This window comes from Leuciscus leuciscus (assembly GCF_965113295.1).
Source record: "Leuciscus leuciscus genome assembly, chromosome: 2".
Taxonomy (NCBI): domain Eukaryota; kingdom Metazoa; phylum Chordata; class Actinopteri; order Cypriniformes; family Leuciscidae; genus Leuciscus; species Leuciscus leuciscus.
The window spans coordinates 27,013,398-27,032,785 of record NC_138726.1 but is presented as its reverse complement, the minus strand read 5'-3'; the positions used below and the strand labels follow the sequence as shown (position 1 = coordinate 27,032,785).

At 36.5% G+C, this 19,388-nt stretch overlaps 1 protein-coding gene across 2 annotated transcripts; it reads left to right on the top strand.

The window, feature by feature from the left end:
• Positions 1–122: 122 nt before the first annotated feature.
• Positions 123–19,035, top strand: cpt1aa (carnitine palmitoyltransferase 1Aa (liver)). Of its 2 annotated transcripts, none has more exons than XM_082161859.1 (19): positions 123–455; positions 1,122–1,283; positions 1,399–1,541; positions 1,663–1,834; positions 1,947–2,051; positions 2,462–2,599; positions 4,660–4,737; positions 5,595–5,702; positions 6,476–6,560; positions 8,086–8,281; positions 8,525–8,713; positions 12,235–12,340; positions 12,914–13,030; positions 13,163–13,327; positions 13,441–13,572; positions 13,704–13,856; positions 17,393–17,506; positions 17,811–17,903; positions 18,193–19,035. In XM_082161859.1, the coding sequence occupies exons 2-19, from the start codon at positions 1,143–1,145 to the stop codon at positions 18,277–18,279; spliced, it is 2,322 nt and encodes a 773-aa protein (XP_082017985.1). In that variant the 5' UTR covers positions 123–455; positions 1,122–1,142; the 3' UTR covers positions 18,280–19,035. The 2 variants fall into 2 exon arrangements, with proteins under 2 accessions (XP_082017985.1, XP_082017986.1); XM_082161860.1 differs by lacking the exon at positions 123–455 and adding an exon at positions 513–717.
• Positions 19,036–19,388: the final 353 nt, after the last annotated feature.

The window sequence follows — 19,388 nt, the reverse complement described above, 5'->3', positions numbered from 1 at the left end:
TTGTAATTAAAGACATTTATGCTGCAGGCAGAACGTCCACTCAGCATTCACTTCCGTGTTGGGTTTGCGGTTAAGCACGCGATCCAGTTTAATGCAACCAGATTGGTTAACTTACTTCCGAGTTCGACATTTCTCAAAGGATCTGCTTGGATGATGAAGGTCAACCCCTAATGTCTAATAATAATAGTCAAAGTTATCTGATTTTAATATCATATTTAAGTAACTCTATTTGCGTGCTATTTCAAAATGTTAAACTGGTTTTTAACCGCAACGTTTTAGTCGTGTGGAGTGCAGAGTGGGCGGGCTATATGTGTCTACTGCGCAGTATTTAAAGTAACAGTCAGGAAAACAAACGTCTGGATTCACCGTGCCATTCAGTCGAATGCATGTCCGACTGTACACTTAATTTGATCACGTTTACAGGTCTGGCCAGGAGAATAAGTAATCAAACGACGGTAAGTATCGGCACATGGCCGTTTGACATATTCGTCATCGTGGACGTAACTTATACAACAGTCTACTGGGTTAGCTGACTAAGCTGACATAGCTCACTGAGTAAACACACATACACATGTAGATAACAACTCTGGTCGGATTTGTATTCAGTAGGATTAGAGTCTAAGGTGTTTGCGATTCATTTATTGTCTGTTTTCCTGCATTGAATCACGTGACTTAGTTGTGTTTGTTATATAGATGAAAAGACGGCCACATCATCAGGTCTGTAAGCATCGCTATGTGTAATTAGATTTTCATATTTCTTTTCTTTCTTATTATGTTTCTATATATATATATATATATAAGATGTTTTTAAAAGCTCTGCAAAATCGAAGTGGTCTTCTTGATATGTAATATGGCGGTGTGATTTAAATATTAACGTGTATGGGTCAGCCAATGGTTGAGAAATATTCATGGCTTTATTATAATTCGGAAAGTTAAATGTGAAATATGAGCCAAGCAAGTAATTGAGTATTAGTTTTTGGTTTGTCATTTTATTTGCAGGTGAAAAGGCAGGTTTATATAACAGTCATTGGAGTCACAAGTTTTGTAAATAACAATAGGCACATTGCTATAATTTGTACTTAGTCTTGTGTTCTGGACTGAAGAATGTTGTACTTTTGTAGAATTGTTAGCAGTGATCCAGTATGGCAGAAGCTCATCAGGCTGTGGCCTTTCAATTCACCGTTGGCCCTGATGGCATTGACCTTCAGCTCAGTCATGAGGCTCTTCGGCAGGTCTACCTCTCTGGACTTCACTCCTGGAAGAAGAAATATATTCGCTTTAAGGTACTAGGATTGTGTTTCTTACATGTTCTACCGCTGGAACTTTTGGCTACCTTTTCAAGACAATTTGGAGATTTAAAACTGTCTTGGAGAATATCGTTTTTCATTGTGCTCACAGAATGGGATTTTGAAAGGGGTGTACCCAGGGAGCGCACCAGGGTTCATGCTGGTGTTGGCAGGGTACTTGGGAAGAGCGCATTACTTAAAAGTGGACCCTTCCTTAGGCCTGTTCGTCCAACTTGGCAAACATGTCCCGGTCAGGTATGTCTGTTTCGTTTGGGCTTTTTGTTACTCCACAACACAATAAAAAGTGCCTAAATTGAATAAGTGCATATTAGAGGTTATTCTCAATCAGGCTCCTCTTATGCCTCTCTTTCTGCAGTAGGTACATGTCTGAACAAAAGCAAATGTTAGTTGGTGGTGTTATGGTGGGCACAGGTCTGTGGATTGCCATCATATTTTGCATGAGGACTGTCCTGAAGGGTCTCCTGTCCTGGCATGGCTGGATGTATGGTGCCCGTGGCAAAATGACCTGGAAACTTCAACTATGGCTTGTATGTATGATATTGAGGATTTTTTTATTTGTGTTAATTGTTTTCTGGAACACTTTATACTGATCCCTTCTTGGTTGTTTTGAACTCTGTCATTTGTTCTTTGATTTTGCAGGTGCTAGTGAAGATTTTTTCTGGCATGCAAACACCAATGCTAAACAGCTTCCAGACATCGCTCCCTCACTTACCTTTGCCATCTGTGAAGGACACCATGAGAAGAGTAATTATTCATCTTTTAAACAACCCGATCAAAACTGGTAACCCAGGTCAGACTGGTAACCCAGGAATAGCTACTCTTCAATTAGTTTTTTCAATGTGGATTTTGATCACTTGTTTTCAGAGTTAACTTGCTCAGGTGATTATCTACTGATGTTGGAGGTAGGTTGCACAGCGTGGATGAAGTATTAACTTACTAAAACATGCACGCTGTTGAGAACGGTACTAGAAAAATAAACTAGCTTAGGTTTGATTTGATTTGAACTTATAAACCATCATTTGTTGAGACTCAAAAGGAAAATGCTTGGATTTAAGTTAATACTAATCTTTTTGACTTCCCTGACAGTGAGATATTGATTATAAGTGTGAATTTTAGCTGTGATTTCTTGTTTTCTTGAAATTTTGAACCTGTAGTATCTTGAATCAGTCCGGCCACTGCTGAGCGATGAGGAACACCAAAGAATGCAGAGTCTTGCACTTGACTTTGAGAAGAACCTTGGACCAAAACTTCAGTGGTACCTCAAACTGAAGTCTTGGTGGGCCACCAATTATGTAAGTATAACACATTACTCTAAGTTCTTGTGTTATGTTGTGTTATATTTTCTCCTGTATATGTCGCAGGGATGCAAACTACTTGTCTTTTGGAAAAATTTGTTTTGGGTCCACTGTGACAAATACTCCATGTGATTTGTGCATATCTGATTAGTTCATTCTAATTTACACACAAATATTTCCACAGTTTTTCAAAAAATATTGAGCAGCACAACTGTGATTATGAGAAATCTTTGAACACCAAATCAGTATATTAGAATGATTTCTGAAGGATCATGTGATACTGAAGACAAGTAATGATGATTAAGCGTAGCGTCAGTTCTGGCAGGTCACGTTAGTCAAGCTTGCATCAGCTGACTCAGCTGACACACGTCTACCTATAGGAATACGACGCCTATCACTGTATTCATATATAAGCTTCTTCAGCATTATCAGCAGCTATCGCGTTTCTCAGAAGCTAATTACCCTCCTCCATCCCCAGCTCCTCCTCTTGTCGTATGGCACTCTGATTCCCCTTGAATCAGAATAAATTCTCGAATTATGTTGTACTTTAAAATCTTGAATTAATGATATCTGCAATACATTCATGTTGGTTCTGTTCTGTTTACCCTAAGGGGGGTTATTGCTGCTCTCCCTGCTCTTATCCATGCTAGGCTGCATGCGGAGGGACTTCTTGCCCAGAACAGAACCATACCGTCAATCCTAACTGTATGCTAACTGTCAATCATATTTGACGATAGTGGTCCTGACAGAACTGAAAATTCAGCTTTGTCATCACGTTAATACATTTAAAAAAAAAATTGTTTTAAAATAAGTGTATGCTATTTTAATGTTATTTAAATTACAATATTGAAAACGTACTGTTTTACTGTTTTTTTATCAAATAAATGCAGCCTTGATAAGCATAAGAAACTTCTTTCAAAAGCATTTAACAAAACTTATCCACAAACAAACTTTTGAACGGTACTGTACATTAGGGCTGGGTATTGACACAAATTTCACAATTCGATTTGATTTCGATTCACAAGCTTGCAATTCGATTTCGATTCCGATTCAATATTGATTAATTTGGATATCAGGTACAATACATGGCAAATTTCTCAAGGAAAACAAATCTCTTAACTTAGGCTATGCTGTAAACGATGGGAGTCAGTTGTAGCTTACTAGTCTTCATTAACTTACTATAATATTGAAGGTAAAAATTTACTGATTTGTATACAAACACTCAAATTACACTTATTTATTTTTTTAATAATAAAGTAATATGAAATATTAACATTTACATAGTGGCTGTCATAAAAACCTGCCAGATTTATTCAAACATGCATTCAAAATTGAAGAACATTAAAAATGTAATATGGTGCATATATTTAGCTAAATGCTCCTCTCTAGAGTTAATTTTTCTAGCTGACTAACGAGTTTATGGTCACTGGATATGGTTTTTCTGAGGTAAATGTGACGTTACTTGACATTGTTTACAAGCTGATTTACTGACGTCTTTCCACGGTTGAAACACTGATTGAGCGATTCCATGTCACATGATACGGATTTCGATAAGTTGTACAACTTGTACTCTACCTTTTAACATATTGCTCAGATGCTCATTCATGTTTATTTTGCGCGGTAACTGCTATTATTAAGGTGGAAGAGAAGATCACGTGCGCTCTGGCGCTGCTGCTGCGCCAGAGCGATCTCATGCCACAGCGCCAAAACGGTATGTTTATGAATTTCGTAAGAAAATGGACGTAATTTTAAATCTGAGACTTTGTTTCATATCAATAGTAACAAAGCACAAAGATTATTGCGATTTATTGGATGGGATGCACGCTACAATGTTACATTCATCAACGGAAAACAGGAAGATTAATCGATTCTTGGGATTTAAGAATCGATATCGGTTCGTAAAAATGAGAATCGATTAAAATCGAGAAATCAAATTTTTTTTTTACCCAGCCCTACTGTACCTGATGGGGAAGGGGGAAATTCCTTCATAACAGAAATTACTCTGACTGTCTAACCTATTTCACCTCTGAGTTTGCATCGTTGTGTGTGTGTTTCAGGTCAGTGACTGGTGGGAAGAATATATCTACTTGAGAAGTCGTGGGCCAATCATGGTTAACAGCAACTACTATGTAATGGTAAATAGTACTTGCCAGCCTCACATTCATATTTAGCTACAAGGTGCAGTATAGTACCTAGATATATTATTATTGTCTGTTAGGCTCTGTTTACACCTGGTATTAAGTCACAAGTAAAGGAGAGATGCACATACATGTTTACACCTGGTATTTTAATCCATCTCTTTTGTCCACTTTCAACCACTTTTGTCCTGATTTCTTTGAGGGGAGGGTATATGGGTGGGTAAATGTATGGATTTTTTCAGATTATTCGATCTAATGGACAAAATAAGCATGCTCAATTTACATATGAATGCGTCCGGAGACGACAGAGAAACATATAGAGAGCAGCAGCTTTCATTTCTGCTCCAATAGCTGCAAGACCATGTCGGATCGGTAGTGTGTGTTAGAAATCAGGAATGGTGAGAAAACATTGTGCTTGGTTTGTTTTTCGTCTTCAAACCAAACTTGGGTCTTCAGCTGACAATGTTTAAATCCCACCTGGCTACTTGCTTCCCGTAATGTTTACGCATTAAGTTCGTAGACAGAGAGCGGGTGTTCTTTTGTGGCTGTTCAAATGTATTCGACCACATGAGAGTTTACACTACAAAAGCAATCCGGTCGAATGCGTTTTCGACCACCTCTGGAAGTGGTCGAAAGTGGACAAGCTCAAAACGTTTTAGACCCCATTACACCTGTATTTAGCGTTGTCTACTTGTGATCTGATCGAGCAAAACACATCTTAATACCAGGTTTAAACGGGGCCCTAGAAAGATAATAATCTTAGGTACATTTATTTTATTTTATTTATATCAATTAGATTATACCTGCATTCTTGGTATCTAAAAGTCCTTGTTTCTTTATTTCCCTCTGAACAGGACTTTCTTTATGCCTTTCCCACACATCTACAAGCAGCAAGAGCCGGCAACGTCATTCATGCAATCATGCTTTACAGGGGGAAGCTGGACCGTGCTCAAATCAAGCCGGTTAGACGATCAACCATATTTTGTACCTCATCTTTACTGTAAACAAATCACTTTTTTTTTTTTTAATAAGCGAATTTTGTTGAGTAAACGGGTAGATTAGCTTATTTACCATTTTGCCCCATAATAAAGGTGGATAAAATTTGTTATAGTTTTAGACTTTCACAGCCATAGAACCAATAAGTAATAGCACTGTAATAACTTCTACCCTCTTGTCACAAATAATTGATTGCCCTAACTATTATTAGGCCTGTCGCTATGGATATTGATCTCTTTATTTAATGCAATAAATATTTCTATATTTCATGCCTCCTGATCATATGGTCATAATGGTGCAGCTTTTTGCACTATTGAACAGAGTTCCACTCTGTTCTGCCCAGTGGGAACGGCTATTTAATACATGCCGCATCCCAGGCCTGGAGAGCGGTAAGAATAGCCAGTCTGTGCACCATAGGCCAGCTTCTGTCTACTACGCTGGTCATGTGTCATCAGTTATTTTTGATTAGCAGAGTAATAGATATGTTATTGTATATGTTCATTGGCAGCTGGCAGTTTTTTTCTTATGCACAATAATATAATGACTTTGTTTTGACAGGCTGGTGACACAGGACTGTGCTGCTTAAAATCCCTCTCCATTCCATTCCATTGCATTTTTTTAATTCTTTATTTTTTTAAACTAGGACACTAGTTAGTCTTCATTGCGTACTAATGATTGCATAGATCTCTCTCTCTGGTCCACCCAACAGTGATTTATGGCCATTCTCTCTGCTTCACAGCTTATGCTTCAAAACACCATCCCCATGTGCTCATCCCAGTATGAGCGCATGTTCAACACCAGTCGCATCCCAGGCATAGAAACAGGTACTGAACACTGACACAGTTGTCTTTGAGGCAAATTCATGTTATAGGGCAAAGTTCTCCCAAACCTGATATCCATTGTGCACACAATCAAATCTGCTACTGGGAAAGATAACAAGCTTATGATAACAAGCTTATGAATGCTGATGGGAATACTCCAAAGGTGTGGATTGGTTGTTTTGTAAATATATTATTGTTGTAAATGCACTAGTTGACCAAAACAAGCACCTTTAGTGCCCCTTTATTTCAAGTTATTTCAAGTATTTCAAGACAAATTGTCACAAAAAATTCCCTAAGAAATTCAATAATGGATTGCTTTTTCGTCAAAGATCCCTGTTCAACTTCATCTGAATGTTGTAACACGCATGTATTATTTTACTATTATTGTATTAAAGTGTGTATTGTACTATTAACTAAGAAATCAGTTGGACATTAGATGCAGGTCCTGATCTAATACCCATCCTCATTCCTGCACTGTTGCTTTGGATAGAAGACCATTCTTAGAGGTGATATGTGTAATTTCTTGATTTAAAAAAATACTCTCCTATTCTAGTTTAATAGACATAGAGAGACAGTTCATAAGTGGTTTATTAGAGACACATAAGTCGTTTGTAGGTTTTCTCAAAAAAAAACAAAAAATATATATATATATATATGGACAGGACTATTTGTTTGACTGACAAATGGCAGACGTGTTTAGGAAACCGATTTAGATTTTTGGCTCTAGTGGTGCAAGAAATTACACACTTCACCTTTAACTTTCACCTTAGTTCTCCCTTGATAATTTGAACCCAGTTTGAATAATAATATTATTATTATGTGTATTTATTTTTATTATTATACATATACATTATATATACTTTTTTTTATTTTTTTTTTATTTTTTTTATAAACACTACTGTTCAAAAGTTTGGAGTTGGTAAGTTTTTTTTTTTCTTTTATATATATAATTAAATTAAAATGTTATATTAATTTTATATTTGTGAAATATTATTACAATTTAAAATAACTGTTTTCTATTTTGATATAATTTTAAAATGTAATTTATTCCTGTGATGGCAAAGCTGAATTTTCAGCATCATTACACCAGTCTTCAGTGTCACATGATCCTTCAGAAATCATTCTAATATGATGATTTGCTGCTCAAGAAACATTTCTTATTATTATCAATGTTGAAAAGAGTTGCTGCTTCATATCTTTGTGGAAAATCTGTCTCTACTGTCACTTTTCTCTAATACATAAAATAAGTAAGCTTGACCAGATTTCTTGTGGGGAGTAGAATTAATTGACGGTAGTTGTAGTTGTAGTGTAGTACAGTTCTTCAGCAGCGATGTTAGCATGTCGGCCTTCAAAGAATCTTAACCCAAAGTTTTGTTTACTGTCACTAAATAAAAATATCAATAAAAAAAAATTCTTACTGACTCCAAACATTTAAACCATTTTGTTTATAATATATATACATTTTTAATTTATAATCATAATAACATTGTAAATATTTATTGTAAATTGACCTTCTTTCTTTCTGTAGACTCCGTTCAGCATATGTCTGATAGCAGGCATATTGTGGTGTATCATCGGGGCCGTTACTTTAAAGTATGGATGTTTTATGATGGGCGGTTACTGTTGCCACGGGAGATAGAGCAACAGATGGAGAGGATCCTGGCTGACACGTCAGAGCCACAGCCTGGAGAGGAAACCCTCGCCGCCCTCACCGCAGGGAACAGGTATTCAATACACACCCTACAGCAGGAGTCGCTACCGTTTTCCTGTCTTTCATTTGTTTGATCTCTTGTAACCGCTTCAAAGTTTAATTGGGCTGTCAGTTTGAAATTAGGTACTTTAGTTACTAATTACTCCTTCCTCTCTTTTTTTTTTTTTACTTATTATTTGTCACTAGTTTTTAGCAAACAGTCTAAACCATTTTAGATGAAGTAAAATCTTGCTTTCTGTATCTGTGACTGTGTCAGAGTGCCTTGGGCATGTGCCCGTAATGCCTACCTCAGACACGGCAAGAACAAGAAGTCTCTGGATGCTGTTGAGAAGGCTGCTTTCTTTGTTACACTGGATGACACAGAGCAGCGCTATGATCCAGAAAACCCTGTGGAGTCCTTGGACCGTTACGCTAAATCGCTGCTCCATGGGAAGTGTTATGACAGGTGAGAAAGAAACCATAGTCTCATTAAGAGAGACCATCTCCTTCCATGCCCCTTTGAAAAGGTTGTTGTGAGTCTTGTTACATTTCTTTATATTTGGCTGAGCAGTTGTTTGAGTGGCTCGCCAATGTATTACATTTCTCTAATACATAAAATAAGTAAGCTTGACCAGATTTCTTGTGGGGAGTAGAATTTATTGAAGGTAGTTGTAGTGTAGTACAGTTCTTCAGCAGCGATGTTAGCGTGTTGGCCTTCAAAGAATTTTAACCCCTTAAACCCCCCCCCCCCCCCCCCCCCCCCCCCGCGAAAAAAAAATTCATAATCAAATTACTAAGCAACCTCTGAATGGAACAACACAAAATAGGTATCATTTTAAAGCTTAGAATCTCAGCTTTTTAAGCCTAGCTGCAAAATTTATAATCATATTTAAAAAAAAATATATTACCTGGATCAACTTAAAATAGATGTCATTTGAAAGCTTAGAGTCTGAAATTTACAATGAATGTAGGCAATTTGATAAACTCCAATGTAGTGCTGAGTTATTTGCTGATAAATAGAACAAATTTTTTTTTCATAATTTATTAACTTTATTAGCTTTTTTGTACCACATACTGCAATTATGTCAAAAACATCATACAGCTCAGATAGTCCTGTGTCATATGTCATTTGAAAGGTCTCAATGAGTAGAATACAACAAGCATAATTGTTCCAGGGTTTTTACTAAACTTGAGCAAGGTTTTTGTAAAATAACCCATCAAGAGACCCATGTGTAAACCATATATGGATGCTGCATTTTAGACACATTTCCGCTTGTAACTTCATGAAACATGCTCCAATTGTGGAAAATGACACATCATTTACAGCAGATGCTTACAATTAAAAAGAGTCCAAACTCAACATAATCCATCACTCAGAACTAAAGATATTCCTCATGGAGTTCTAATACACAAAAAATCCACTGACTCACGTAGCCTAGCAAGGTAGCTTAGACTTGGCCTTTTTACTCGTATCTTCATGAAACATACATCGATCATGAAAAATGATACATCGTTATTTATAGCAGGAGCTCACGATTACAAAGAGCCCAAACTTAATATATTCCATCAATCAGATCTAAAGATATTTCCTCATGCCGTTCTAAAACAAAAAATACCTCAGACTCGCCTATCCTAGTATATACTCATGAAGCACTCGCGTTTGGTTTTCGCTCATAACTTCACGAAACATGCACAGATCGTAGAAAAATGCACATCATTATTTTCAGCATCACTCAGATCTAAAGATATTCCTCTTGGGAGTTGTAACACATGAACTCCCAAAGGCGCACATAGAGCATTTAGTATAGATGTAGCACTTGTCGCGTTTTAACTCATAACTCAATGAAGCATGCATCAATTGTGGAAAATGGCACATCATTATTTACAGCAGATTGTTAAGATTAAAAAGAGCCCAAACTCACCATAATCCATCACTCAGATCTAAAGATATCCCTCATGGCGTTCTAACACAAAAAATACCACAGGCGGATCTATGAAGTAGCAATAGCAGTGATGCGATGTTGTTTTGATGTGACGTTTCAGCTCATAACTCAATGAAACATGCATGGATTGTGAAAAATCACACATCTTTATTGACAGCAGATTCTCCCGATTACAAAGAGCCCAAACACAACATAATCCATTGCTTTGATCACGAGATATTCCTCACGAAGTGATGCATACTTGGCTAAAAAACAAGTCTCTCATCCTTCCGGGGTGCAAAGTGTTTTCCAGTTTTCCCGGAACCATCCGTGCTCGTTTTCAAACGTGGAATAACACAAAATATGTATCATATTAAAGCTTAGAATCATAGCTTTTTAAAGCATCTAACCACTTCGATCAACTCTGAACGAGTGCTGACTAGTCTCTCTAAACCGGTGTGTACCGCCCGCAGACGCCCCCCAGACGCCACCTAGCTGCGAAAATATTAATTATCATATTTTTCAAAAATATTGCCTTGATTCAAACAAAATTGGTGTCATTTGAAAGCTTAGAGTCTGAACTTTACAGTGAATATAGCCAATTTGAAAAACTCCTAAGTATTGCTGAGTTATTTGCTGATAAATAGAATATTTTTTTCCATAATCTATAAAATACTTTTTTTGTACTATGCAATGTGTCAAAAACATCATACATCTCATGAAACATTCAAAAATCTTTGAAAATTGCACTTCATTTTTTACAGCATATTAATACAATTAAAATGAGCCCAAAATTAACTTAATCTATTGCTTTTATGACAAGACATTCTTCATGGTGAAACAATTTTAAAAATGCCCATGAGGGGGCGTCAAGGTCTCAACAAAAAGGCTATCTTGGTTCCAAATGCTATAACTTTTGATTGCTTTATCCAATCACCACAACCTTCTATCCAGATGCAGCTCATATGTAGAGGGACTTCCCCAAAAAAGAATTTTCCTCCTACCTTATTTCCTTCCTGAGTTATTCCATGTCAAATAAGAAAGATATGCATTATCATTATAAAAATTATCTATATTTTTTGTCTTTTATCAGCAGTTTCTCTGCAGGAGAATGTCCAAATGTAATGTAATTTATATTTTCAAAAAATATACCTACCTGTATACCTGTTAAATATACCTGTTCTTTCAAACGATACCTACCTTTAGAATCTCCTTGCTATAGTTTTGAAGTTATGAGTCTTTTAGTTTTGTGTATGTCACTCAGAAAACTCTTTTTTTTTTTTATTGCCTTCCAAATGTGTGAGGACTAAACAAAAAGGCTACCTTTGTTCCAAATGCTGTAACTTTTGAGTACTTTATGCGATCACCACAAAATTTGATTCAGATGCAGCTCACATTTAGGGGTACTTACCTAAAAAAGAATGTTCCCACTACCGTATTTCCATCCAGAGTTCTTGCATGTCAAACAAGAGAGATATGCAAAATCATAATAAAAATTATGGCTTTTTTTTTTGGTATTTATCAGCAGTTTCTCGGCAGGAGAATATCCAGATGTAATGTAATTTATATTTTCAAAAAATTTGAAAAGAGTTCTATCAAACGATACCTACCTTTTGACTCTCCTTGTTATAGTTTTGAAGTTATGAGTCTTTACTTTTTTGTGTGTCACTCAGACAAAACAACTCCAAAAATGGCCTCAGGGTTTAAGGGGTTAACCCAAAGTTTTGTCTGTGGGACAGAACTTTATACATGAGGTAAGAAGGGCTGCATACAATAGAAACCTGTTAGGACCTCCCACAGGAGATCGATCGATCTCTGAGCAACGCTGTTTCTTTGTCATTCACACCCATCAGTTTCTTTGGACCATACCTCTATATTGGCCATTTAGTTCACACTTTTACAGACACAGATAGAGTTGATTGCATCTGAGGCAAAGCCACAATGTAAATGCATCTGACTAAAGATGACTGAAAATGAAAACAATCTTTCTTTCTCTAGGAACCAGTACTATACCTCTAAGTAGCTTTTATTTAATGTGTACATTTTAATGGTCATCTTCCCTTAGGTGGTTTGATAAGTCCATCAACTTCATTGTCTTCAAAAATGGAACAATGGGCCTTAATGCAGAACACAGTTGGGCTGATGCTCCAATCGTTGGCCACCTCTGGGAGGTACATCCGCACACACACACAACTTTTTTGGTGTACTACTGTCTGTGAGTCAGTCAGTCAGAAATTATTACTTTTATTCAGCAATTAAATGGATTGTTTTTTATATATAATGTTACAAAGGAATTCTGCCTCAAATAAATGCTGTTAATTTGGACTTGCAAACTATTCTGAAAAAAAGTATCATGGTTTTCACAAAAATATTAAGCAGCAACTATTTTTTAACATTAATAAGAAATGTTTCTTGATTGCCAAATCAGCATATTAGAATGATTTCTGAAGGATCATGTGACGTAGAAAACTGGAGTAATGATGCTGAAAATACAGCTTTGCTATCACAGGAATAAATAACATTTGAAAAAGTATTAATGAAGTATATTTCACTATATTACTATTTTTATAGCTAAGGAGCATAAGAGACTCTTTAAAAAAAAAAAAGTTCGAAATTCTTACCGAACCAAATACTTTTGTATGGTAGTATACATCAGTTGTGTTTCACTTTTAATTCCTATTTATCATGCATGAAATTGTATATGTCTGCTTCTAATGTAAACCTTGATGATATTTTTCATGAAGCATGCACTCTCGATGGACCCTGTTAAGCTGGGCTACACAAAAGATGGCCACTGTAAAGGAGAACCTCACCCTAATCTGCCTGGACCTCAAAGACTCCAGTGGAATATCCCATCTGAGGTTTGTGTATGATACACTTCATAGTAAAAACACCGATAACTCTTTCTTCACATCTTACTTGAATGGATATGATGGAGCCAAGCTATTCACTTGTTTGATATTCTGTCTCTTGTGCTTCGTATTTCATGGCAGTGCCAAACTATGATTGCCAACTCGCTGTCTGTAGCCACGGCTTTGGCTGATGATGTGGACTCTCACATCATCCCCTTTAGTGATTTTGGAAAGGGCCTGATCAAGCAGTGCAAGACCAGTCCAGATGCCTTCATCCAGCTCGCACTGCAGCTGGCCCATTATAGGGTGAACTGTCCTATCAGTGAACTTCTGAAGTATAAAAAGTTGTAGCAAGATATGCCTGCTTATTGCTCATTTGAAAATGTGAAATGTGATGTCAATGTTTTTTCATTGTACAGGAAAAACAAAAATTTTGCTTGACTTATGAGGCATCCATGACACGTTTATTCAGAGAAGGCCGTACAGAAACTGTGCGCTCCTGCACCGTGGAGTCCTGTGCTTTTGTCCATGCCATGACCAACAATGAGACGGTACCATGTCAAAAATACCCCTTAAAACCCATTGGGATGCGGGGTGCACTATACCAGTGCAGATAACGGAAATAGGGCAACACAATAATCATATTTTTTTTCTTTTCTTTTTTTTTTCTTTTCTTTTTTAGAGAGAAGAGAAACTTCGTTTACTGATCCAGGCCTCTGAGAAACACCAGCAGATGTACAGAATGGCAATGACTGGTCATGGCATTGACCGCCATCTCTTTTGCCTCTATGTAGTGTCTAAGTACCTTGGACAGGACTCCCCTTTCCTTCAAGAGGTGTGTTACAGCATTTAAGTGATTCAGAAAATAAAAAGTAAGAATATAAGAAATTAAAAACATACACATACACTACACTATCATTAAAAAGTTGACACTTTTATCAGCAAGGATGCATTAAATTGTGAACAAAGTACTAGTGACAGTAAATACTTTTACATAAAAATACATTCAAATAAATGCTGTTCTTTTGAACTTTGTATTCATCCAAGAATCCTGAAAAACCGTTCCCCAAAATATTAATCAGCACAACTGTTTTCAACATTGATGATGATAAGCAGCAAATCAGCATATTAGAATGATTTCTAAAGGATCATGTGACGCTGAAGACTGGATTAATGGCTGCTGAAAATTCAACTTTGCCATCACAGGAATAAATTGCATTTTGAAATATATTAAAGGTGCAGTAAGCGATTTCTGAGAAACACTTGATATTTGAAATCAACTCAAACAAACACACCCCTCCCTTCATTGCTCCGCCCCCAAAATGCACGAATACGCAATGCAAAAGTGGATATCTCTTTATCCTAGCAGAAGCGAAGCAAAATAATGCTTGCTGAAAAATAAAGCGAAGATGACGAACAAACCACAAGGAAGAACCAAAAAATGAACATACAGTACACAAAGAATATATATATATATATATATATATATATATATATATATATATATATATATATTCAAGCAAGAGTTCATTTTTTGTCGCCAGCAGCACTCCATCTCCAGATTAGGGATGTGACGGTGAGGACATTTTCCACCGGTTAATCGATGTGTGACACCGGTATCACTTGGGGGGATGGGAGAATTTGGAGTTTTTTCCACCTCGCTTTTAAAACGCCTATGGTGCGTGTCCACTGGTGCAGAGCGAGCGTTTTCAATGAATTCCTCAACTTCCATAGGAATGAACTGAAAAAGCTCACTCTGCTCTGTGCCAGTGGACACGCACCGTTATGAATGGTTGGTTCATTATTATTCTTAATGGAAAAACACAACAACAAAACCGTACAATGACAAACTCATTGTTTTTACATTTCGCTTTGAAAACAAATATTTCGCCATCATCTTGTCAGTCAAGAGTGAGGCGTAATGGGCGAAGTGAGGTGAAATCTGACTCCTGCTGCTGATCTGTGCTGTGACTCTTGTTCGGCTCACAAGTCACGCTGAATTGAGCAGATGCCTTGAGTTTTTTTATTGTAGTGTCTGTTCTCTAACTGAACTAAATGATTTTCATTACTATAAAAATTCAAAACGACGGTGGGGGGTGGTGCCACGGTCAGCAAGTGATGTAACCAGTGTAGCGGCTGAACACTGGTAACACCGACTATCGCAGCAAGCCTACTCCAGACAAACAATGATGCTCATGATGTTATAATGTTACTATAGCTAACATTACAACAACAGCATATCTTGGTTCTGTGAAACAGCAAATCTAACATTATTCGAATATGGAGCAGAAACAACAGAAACTCTCTAATAAATACAGTGCTGGAAAGCTTTTCTAATACTAATGCGGGTCCTAAAGCTTCTGCCTGATCATAACCCTTCTTTTTCCAGTGATCGTCCTCTGACCATTTCTCTTTTGTAATGTACCTCTCAGCCATCTCTCTTTCTACAGTCTTTCTTCAAATGTCCTGCTGGCTCACTCTCTCTCCTCCCCCATCATGAGTGGACATACGCCCCCTACTGTTGAAGTGTGTTGTGGTGCTCGGTCCGATCCACTTTCAACAACGTTTCTCAGAAATCGCTTACTGCACCTTTAAAATAGAAAAGTTATTTTAAATTGTAATAATATTATAATAATATTAAAATGTAAATAATATAATCAGGGTTTTTCCTGCATAGAGAATTACAAGGCGAGAATTACTCCGTCAATTTTCGTGCCGCCTCCGGCTCTCGACAAAACTCAAGACAGTCACATTCTCAGATACACTTTTTCCACTCTCATGACGGTAAAACGCCATGAACTTGTGTCTTTTACTTTCGTTTTCAACAACGTAATTCTCTTCAGGGAAAACCAATCAAGAAAAACATTTGCCAGTGCTCGACATTAACGCTTGTCCAGGACACGGAAAAATGGAAAAAACATTTTCAAAAAACTAGGGAATCACCGGAAATGCGAGGATGATTCTGATTTGATTTAATTTAATATAAGTGGCGATTTGATAGCCTAGTTGATAATATGTATAGACCTAATTAATGTACTGATGGTAACAAAGTTGCGCAGTTGTGGCTCGCGCATTTATTTATTACATATTATATCACACGACCAGAGTGCTGTTTTCCTTAATACCATCACGATTAAAAACGCTACACTTCATTACAGTTCAATAAACAAATAGTTAAAATTAAGTCACTTATATTTTAGACGCAACGGCTGTTTTTGTTCTGTTTCAGCAGCAAAAATAGTTCCAAACAAATATCACAGCAGAACCATATAACGCATCTCACAGCAACACTCAGCCATGTTTCATTACTGAATGATTCAGCGTTTTGAACGAATCGGTTGAGTCAAAGATTCAATGACCCATTCATAAACTGCCTCATTCTGAATAAATCAGCCATTTGAATGAATGACTCAATGACTCATTCATTAACACGGTCGCCTGCTGCCACCTACTGGCGGTTTAGTTTCAAAGTATCATTCTTTTCAACATTCCTTATTTGTATATTCAAAAAATCCAACTGTGATGTAATGAAACATTGACTATTTAAGTTTGAAGGGAGTAAAACCTCTGTTTAGGGCAGGCTATTAAGGTAATTTTGCCAAAAAAAGAACTTTTATTTGAAATAAATGTTCATTTTAAATCAGTCTACTTCAGTGTGATATGTTACCATATTATCATGCTTAACACTGAGAATTTGAATAATTGTAATGTGATGATCAGATGCAGATATCTAAATCAAAGAATATCATAGGTTCGGGCAGGTGGATTACTTATTTTTAACAGCGAATTCGGGTGACTCAAAGTGCACCAGATTAATGAATTTATCTTTAAAATGTACAAACTTTTCTTCAGGGGGGGCATAGCATACCCCTGGACCCCCCTAAAGGTACCGAGCTCCACCCACAAAAATACTGTGGGAAACCCAGTGTATGATGGTCTACGAAAAATATACATTTAATTATCTTATTAAAATATCATGATCAGGATTTTACCACCTCTGCCTTTGAGCCAGGAAAAACCCTGATTAATATAATATAATATAATATAATATAATATATAATATAATATATAATATAATATAATATAATATAATATAATATAATATTACTGCTAAAAGTAAAGTAAACAGTCTTGGTGAGCATTAGACCTCTTTTAAAAACATTTTACGGATCCCAAACTTTTGAACAGTAGTGTATATATTCGAATATTATTTTAAAAATGCCTAATGAGAATTAAGTGTCCTGATGACCCTCATGTTTCGTGATAAATTAATGATAAAAGACATTTCTGCCTTTAAAGACAAGTAGCTGATATTCTTTAACAAAATTCAATGCAACTGAATGCAAAATGTCCAACTTCCTATCCCTGCAGGTGCTGTCAGAGCCTTGGAAACTGTCCACCAGTCAGACTCCCCTACAGCAGGTGGAGCTGTTTGACCTGGCGAGACACCCAGAGTTTGTGACCAGTGGGGGAGGCTTTGGACCGGTGAGTCTTTCAAAAAATTTCATAATCTGGTAATCTTAAAATGCTTAGTGAAAGAACAGATTTAAAGGAACACTCCACCGTTTTTTGAAATAGGGCTTATTCACCTTCTTTCCTACATTTAGATAGGTGGGCAAATGCATGTTTTTCTCAGTGCATGCATTGTTTTAGTTTGACAGGGTCGGCGCTAGCTTAGCTTAGCACAATGAATGGAATCCTTTGTTGCCAGCTAGCATTTCAACTACCTATTTCAAAAAATGGTGTTCCTTTAACTTTTTTATTTTATTTTATTTTTTGTCTGTGGTAGGTTGCAGATGATGGTTATGGTGTGGCCTATGTGATTATTGGAGAAAAACTCATAAATTTCCACATCTCTTCCAAGCGTTCCAGTCTAGAGACCGTGAGTACACACATAATCTAAGGAATCAGTCACAATACACAGTGCTGGACTAACCAGTGAACCAATCTCATTAGACATCAGACTGCATTTCGTCTCAAGTAATTTATGTATAAAAAAGAGCCACAGTGGCTTCCCTGGATGCAGCAACTTCTAATTTTATTATTGATACTTTGTGCCAGTTTCCAAGGAAGTGACCATTTGAACTTTTGAACAGATAGGATACATGGCTAACTTTGTTTTTGATTAATTGGTGTTTTCTCTCATATTTTTTTCTCCCATCTTTCTTCAGGACTCTCATCGCTTTGGAAACAATATCAGACAAGCAATGCTTGATATGCTGGATCTGTTTCAGCTTGACAAAAGAGACCCAAAGTAATTTGACTGGTGAAAGGATTGTGCTTTTAATGAGTAACCTTAATTAATTAAGAGAAGCGTGAATATTATAATTTTTTTTGCTTTACTTGTGTTGTCCTGTTTGTTTGCATGTGTCTATGAGATGCAGCATATGAAGGAGATAATTAGGGAGGCAGTGTGAGAATCTCATTCTGTTGTTATATGTGCTGGTGCCTTAACATATGTCTTAACTGAACAGTTCAGTGCAGGTGATCTAAAGTTAAACTGCATTTCATTACCAGGATGTGCTTTCACTTTTCGCTCGCAGTATACTTTACTGAGATGTACAAATTCTTAGACTGACACTTCAATAGATGACATTCTGTTGACTAGATGTCAAGGGGCATAGTAATTTGCTTGGCTGAAGTGTTAAGCTTATAATTCAAGCAAATCGCAGCTCTTTATTTTTGCTTTTGCTTTGCATTCTTATATTTGCAGTTTTTCAGCTTCAATATTAAGTAATGAATAGAAAGATGAGATTAAGCAGATGATAAGTTTCTGAATACCCCATGTGTGCTCTCATTTATAATGGATTTTGCTTTGACCAGGGATTTTGACCAGCCTGTTTTTATTGGTTGGTGTCGTGTTGATTCAGCATTGAAAGGTCTGTTTTATTTGGTTATCTTATCAGAGGCTGGAAAAATGTAATTTCTGGAAAAAAATCTCATGTATTATAAAACATTATTTTATTCAGTTATTTATTCAGAATAAGCATTAAACAACAACAACAACAAAATCATTATTCACAGTTCTTCATGTCTAGTAGTCTGTAATAAAATAGTATTGCCTTTTTTTCCTGACAAGATTATTCTCAGAAATATAAGATTAAACGTAAACATCATTTTAAAACGTAATTTACTCTTACAATTTTATCTTTAACTTCAATGTCGGAGCACAAAACAGCTTTTCTCAATTTTCTCTTTTCCATGGATATATTCAAACTGAATGCTCAACTGTGGTGTTTTATATAGGCCAGAGTCCAGTCATTGACCTATTAAAGGCATCTCTTCTAAGTAGGCTGCATAAATTGAACTGTGTTCCTGTTTAAACTGTTTGACAACATCTCTACAACATACAGAGAAATGTGGTTGA

Excerpts from the sequence above, each read along its gene's own strand:
- cpt1aa (XM_082161859.1), top strand. The coding sequence starts at position 1,143 with ATGGCAGAAGCTCATCAGGCTGTGGCCTTTCAATTCACCGTTGGCCCT. Across the intron at positions 4,738-5,594 it reads ACAGCAACTACTATGTAATG|GACTTTCTTTATGCCTTTCC; the intron begins GTAAATAGTACT and ends CCCTCTGAACAG. Across the intron at positions 12,341-12,913 it reads TCGTTGGCCACCTCTGGGAG|CATGCACTCTCGATGGACCC; the intron begins GTACATCCGCAC and ends TTTTTCATGAAG.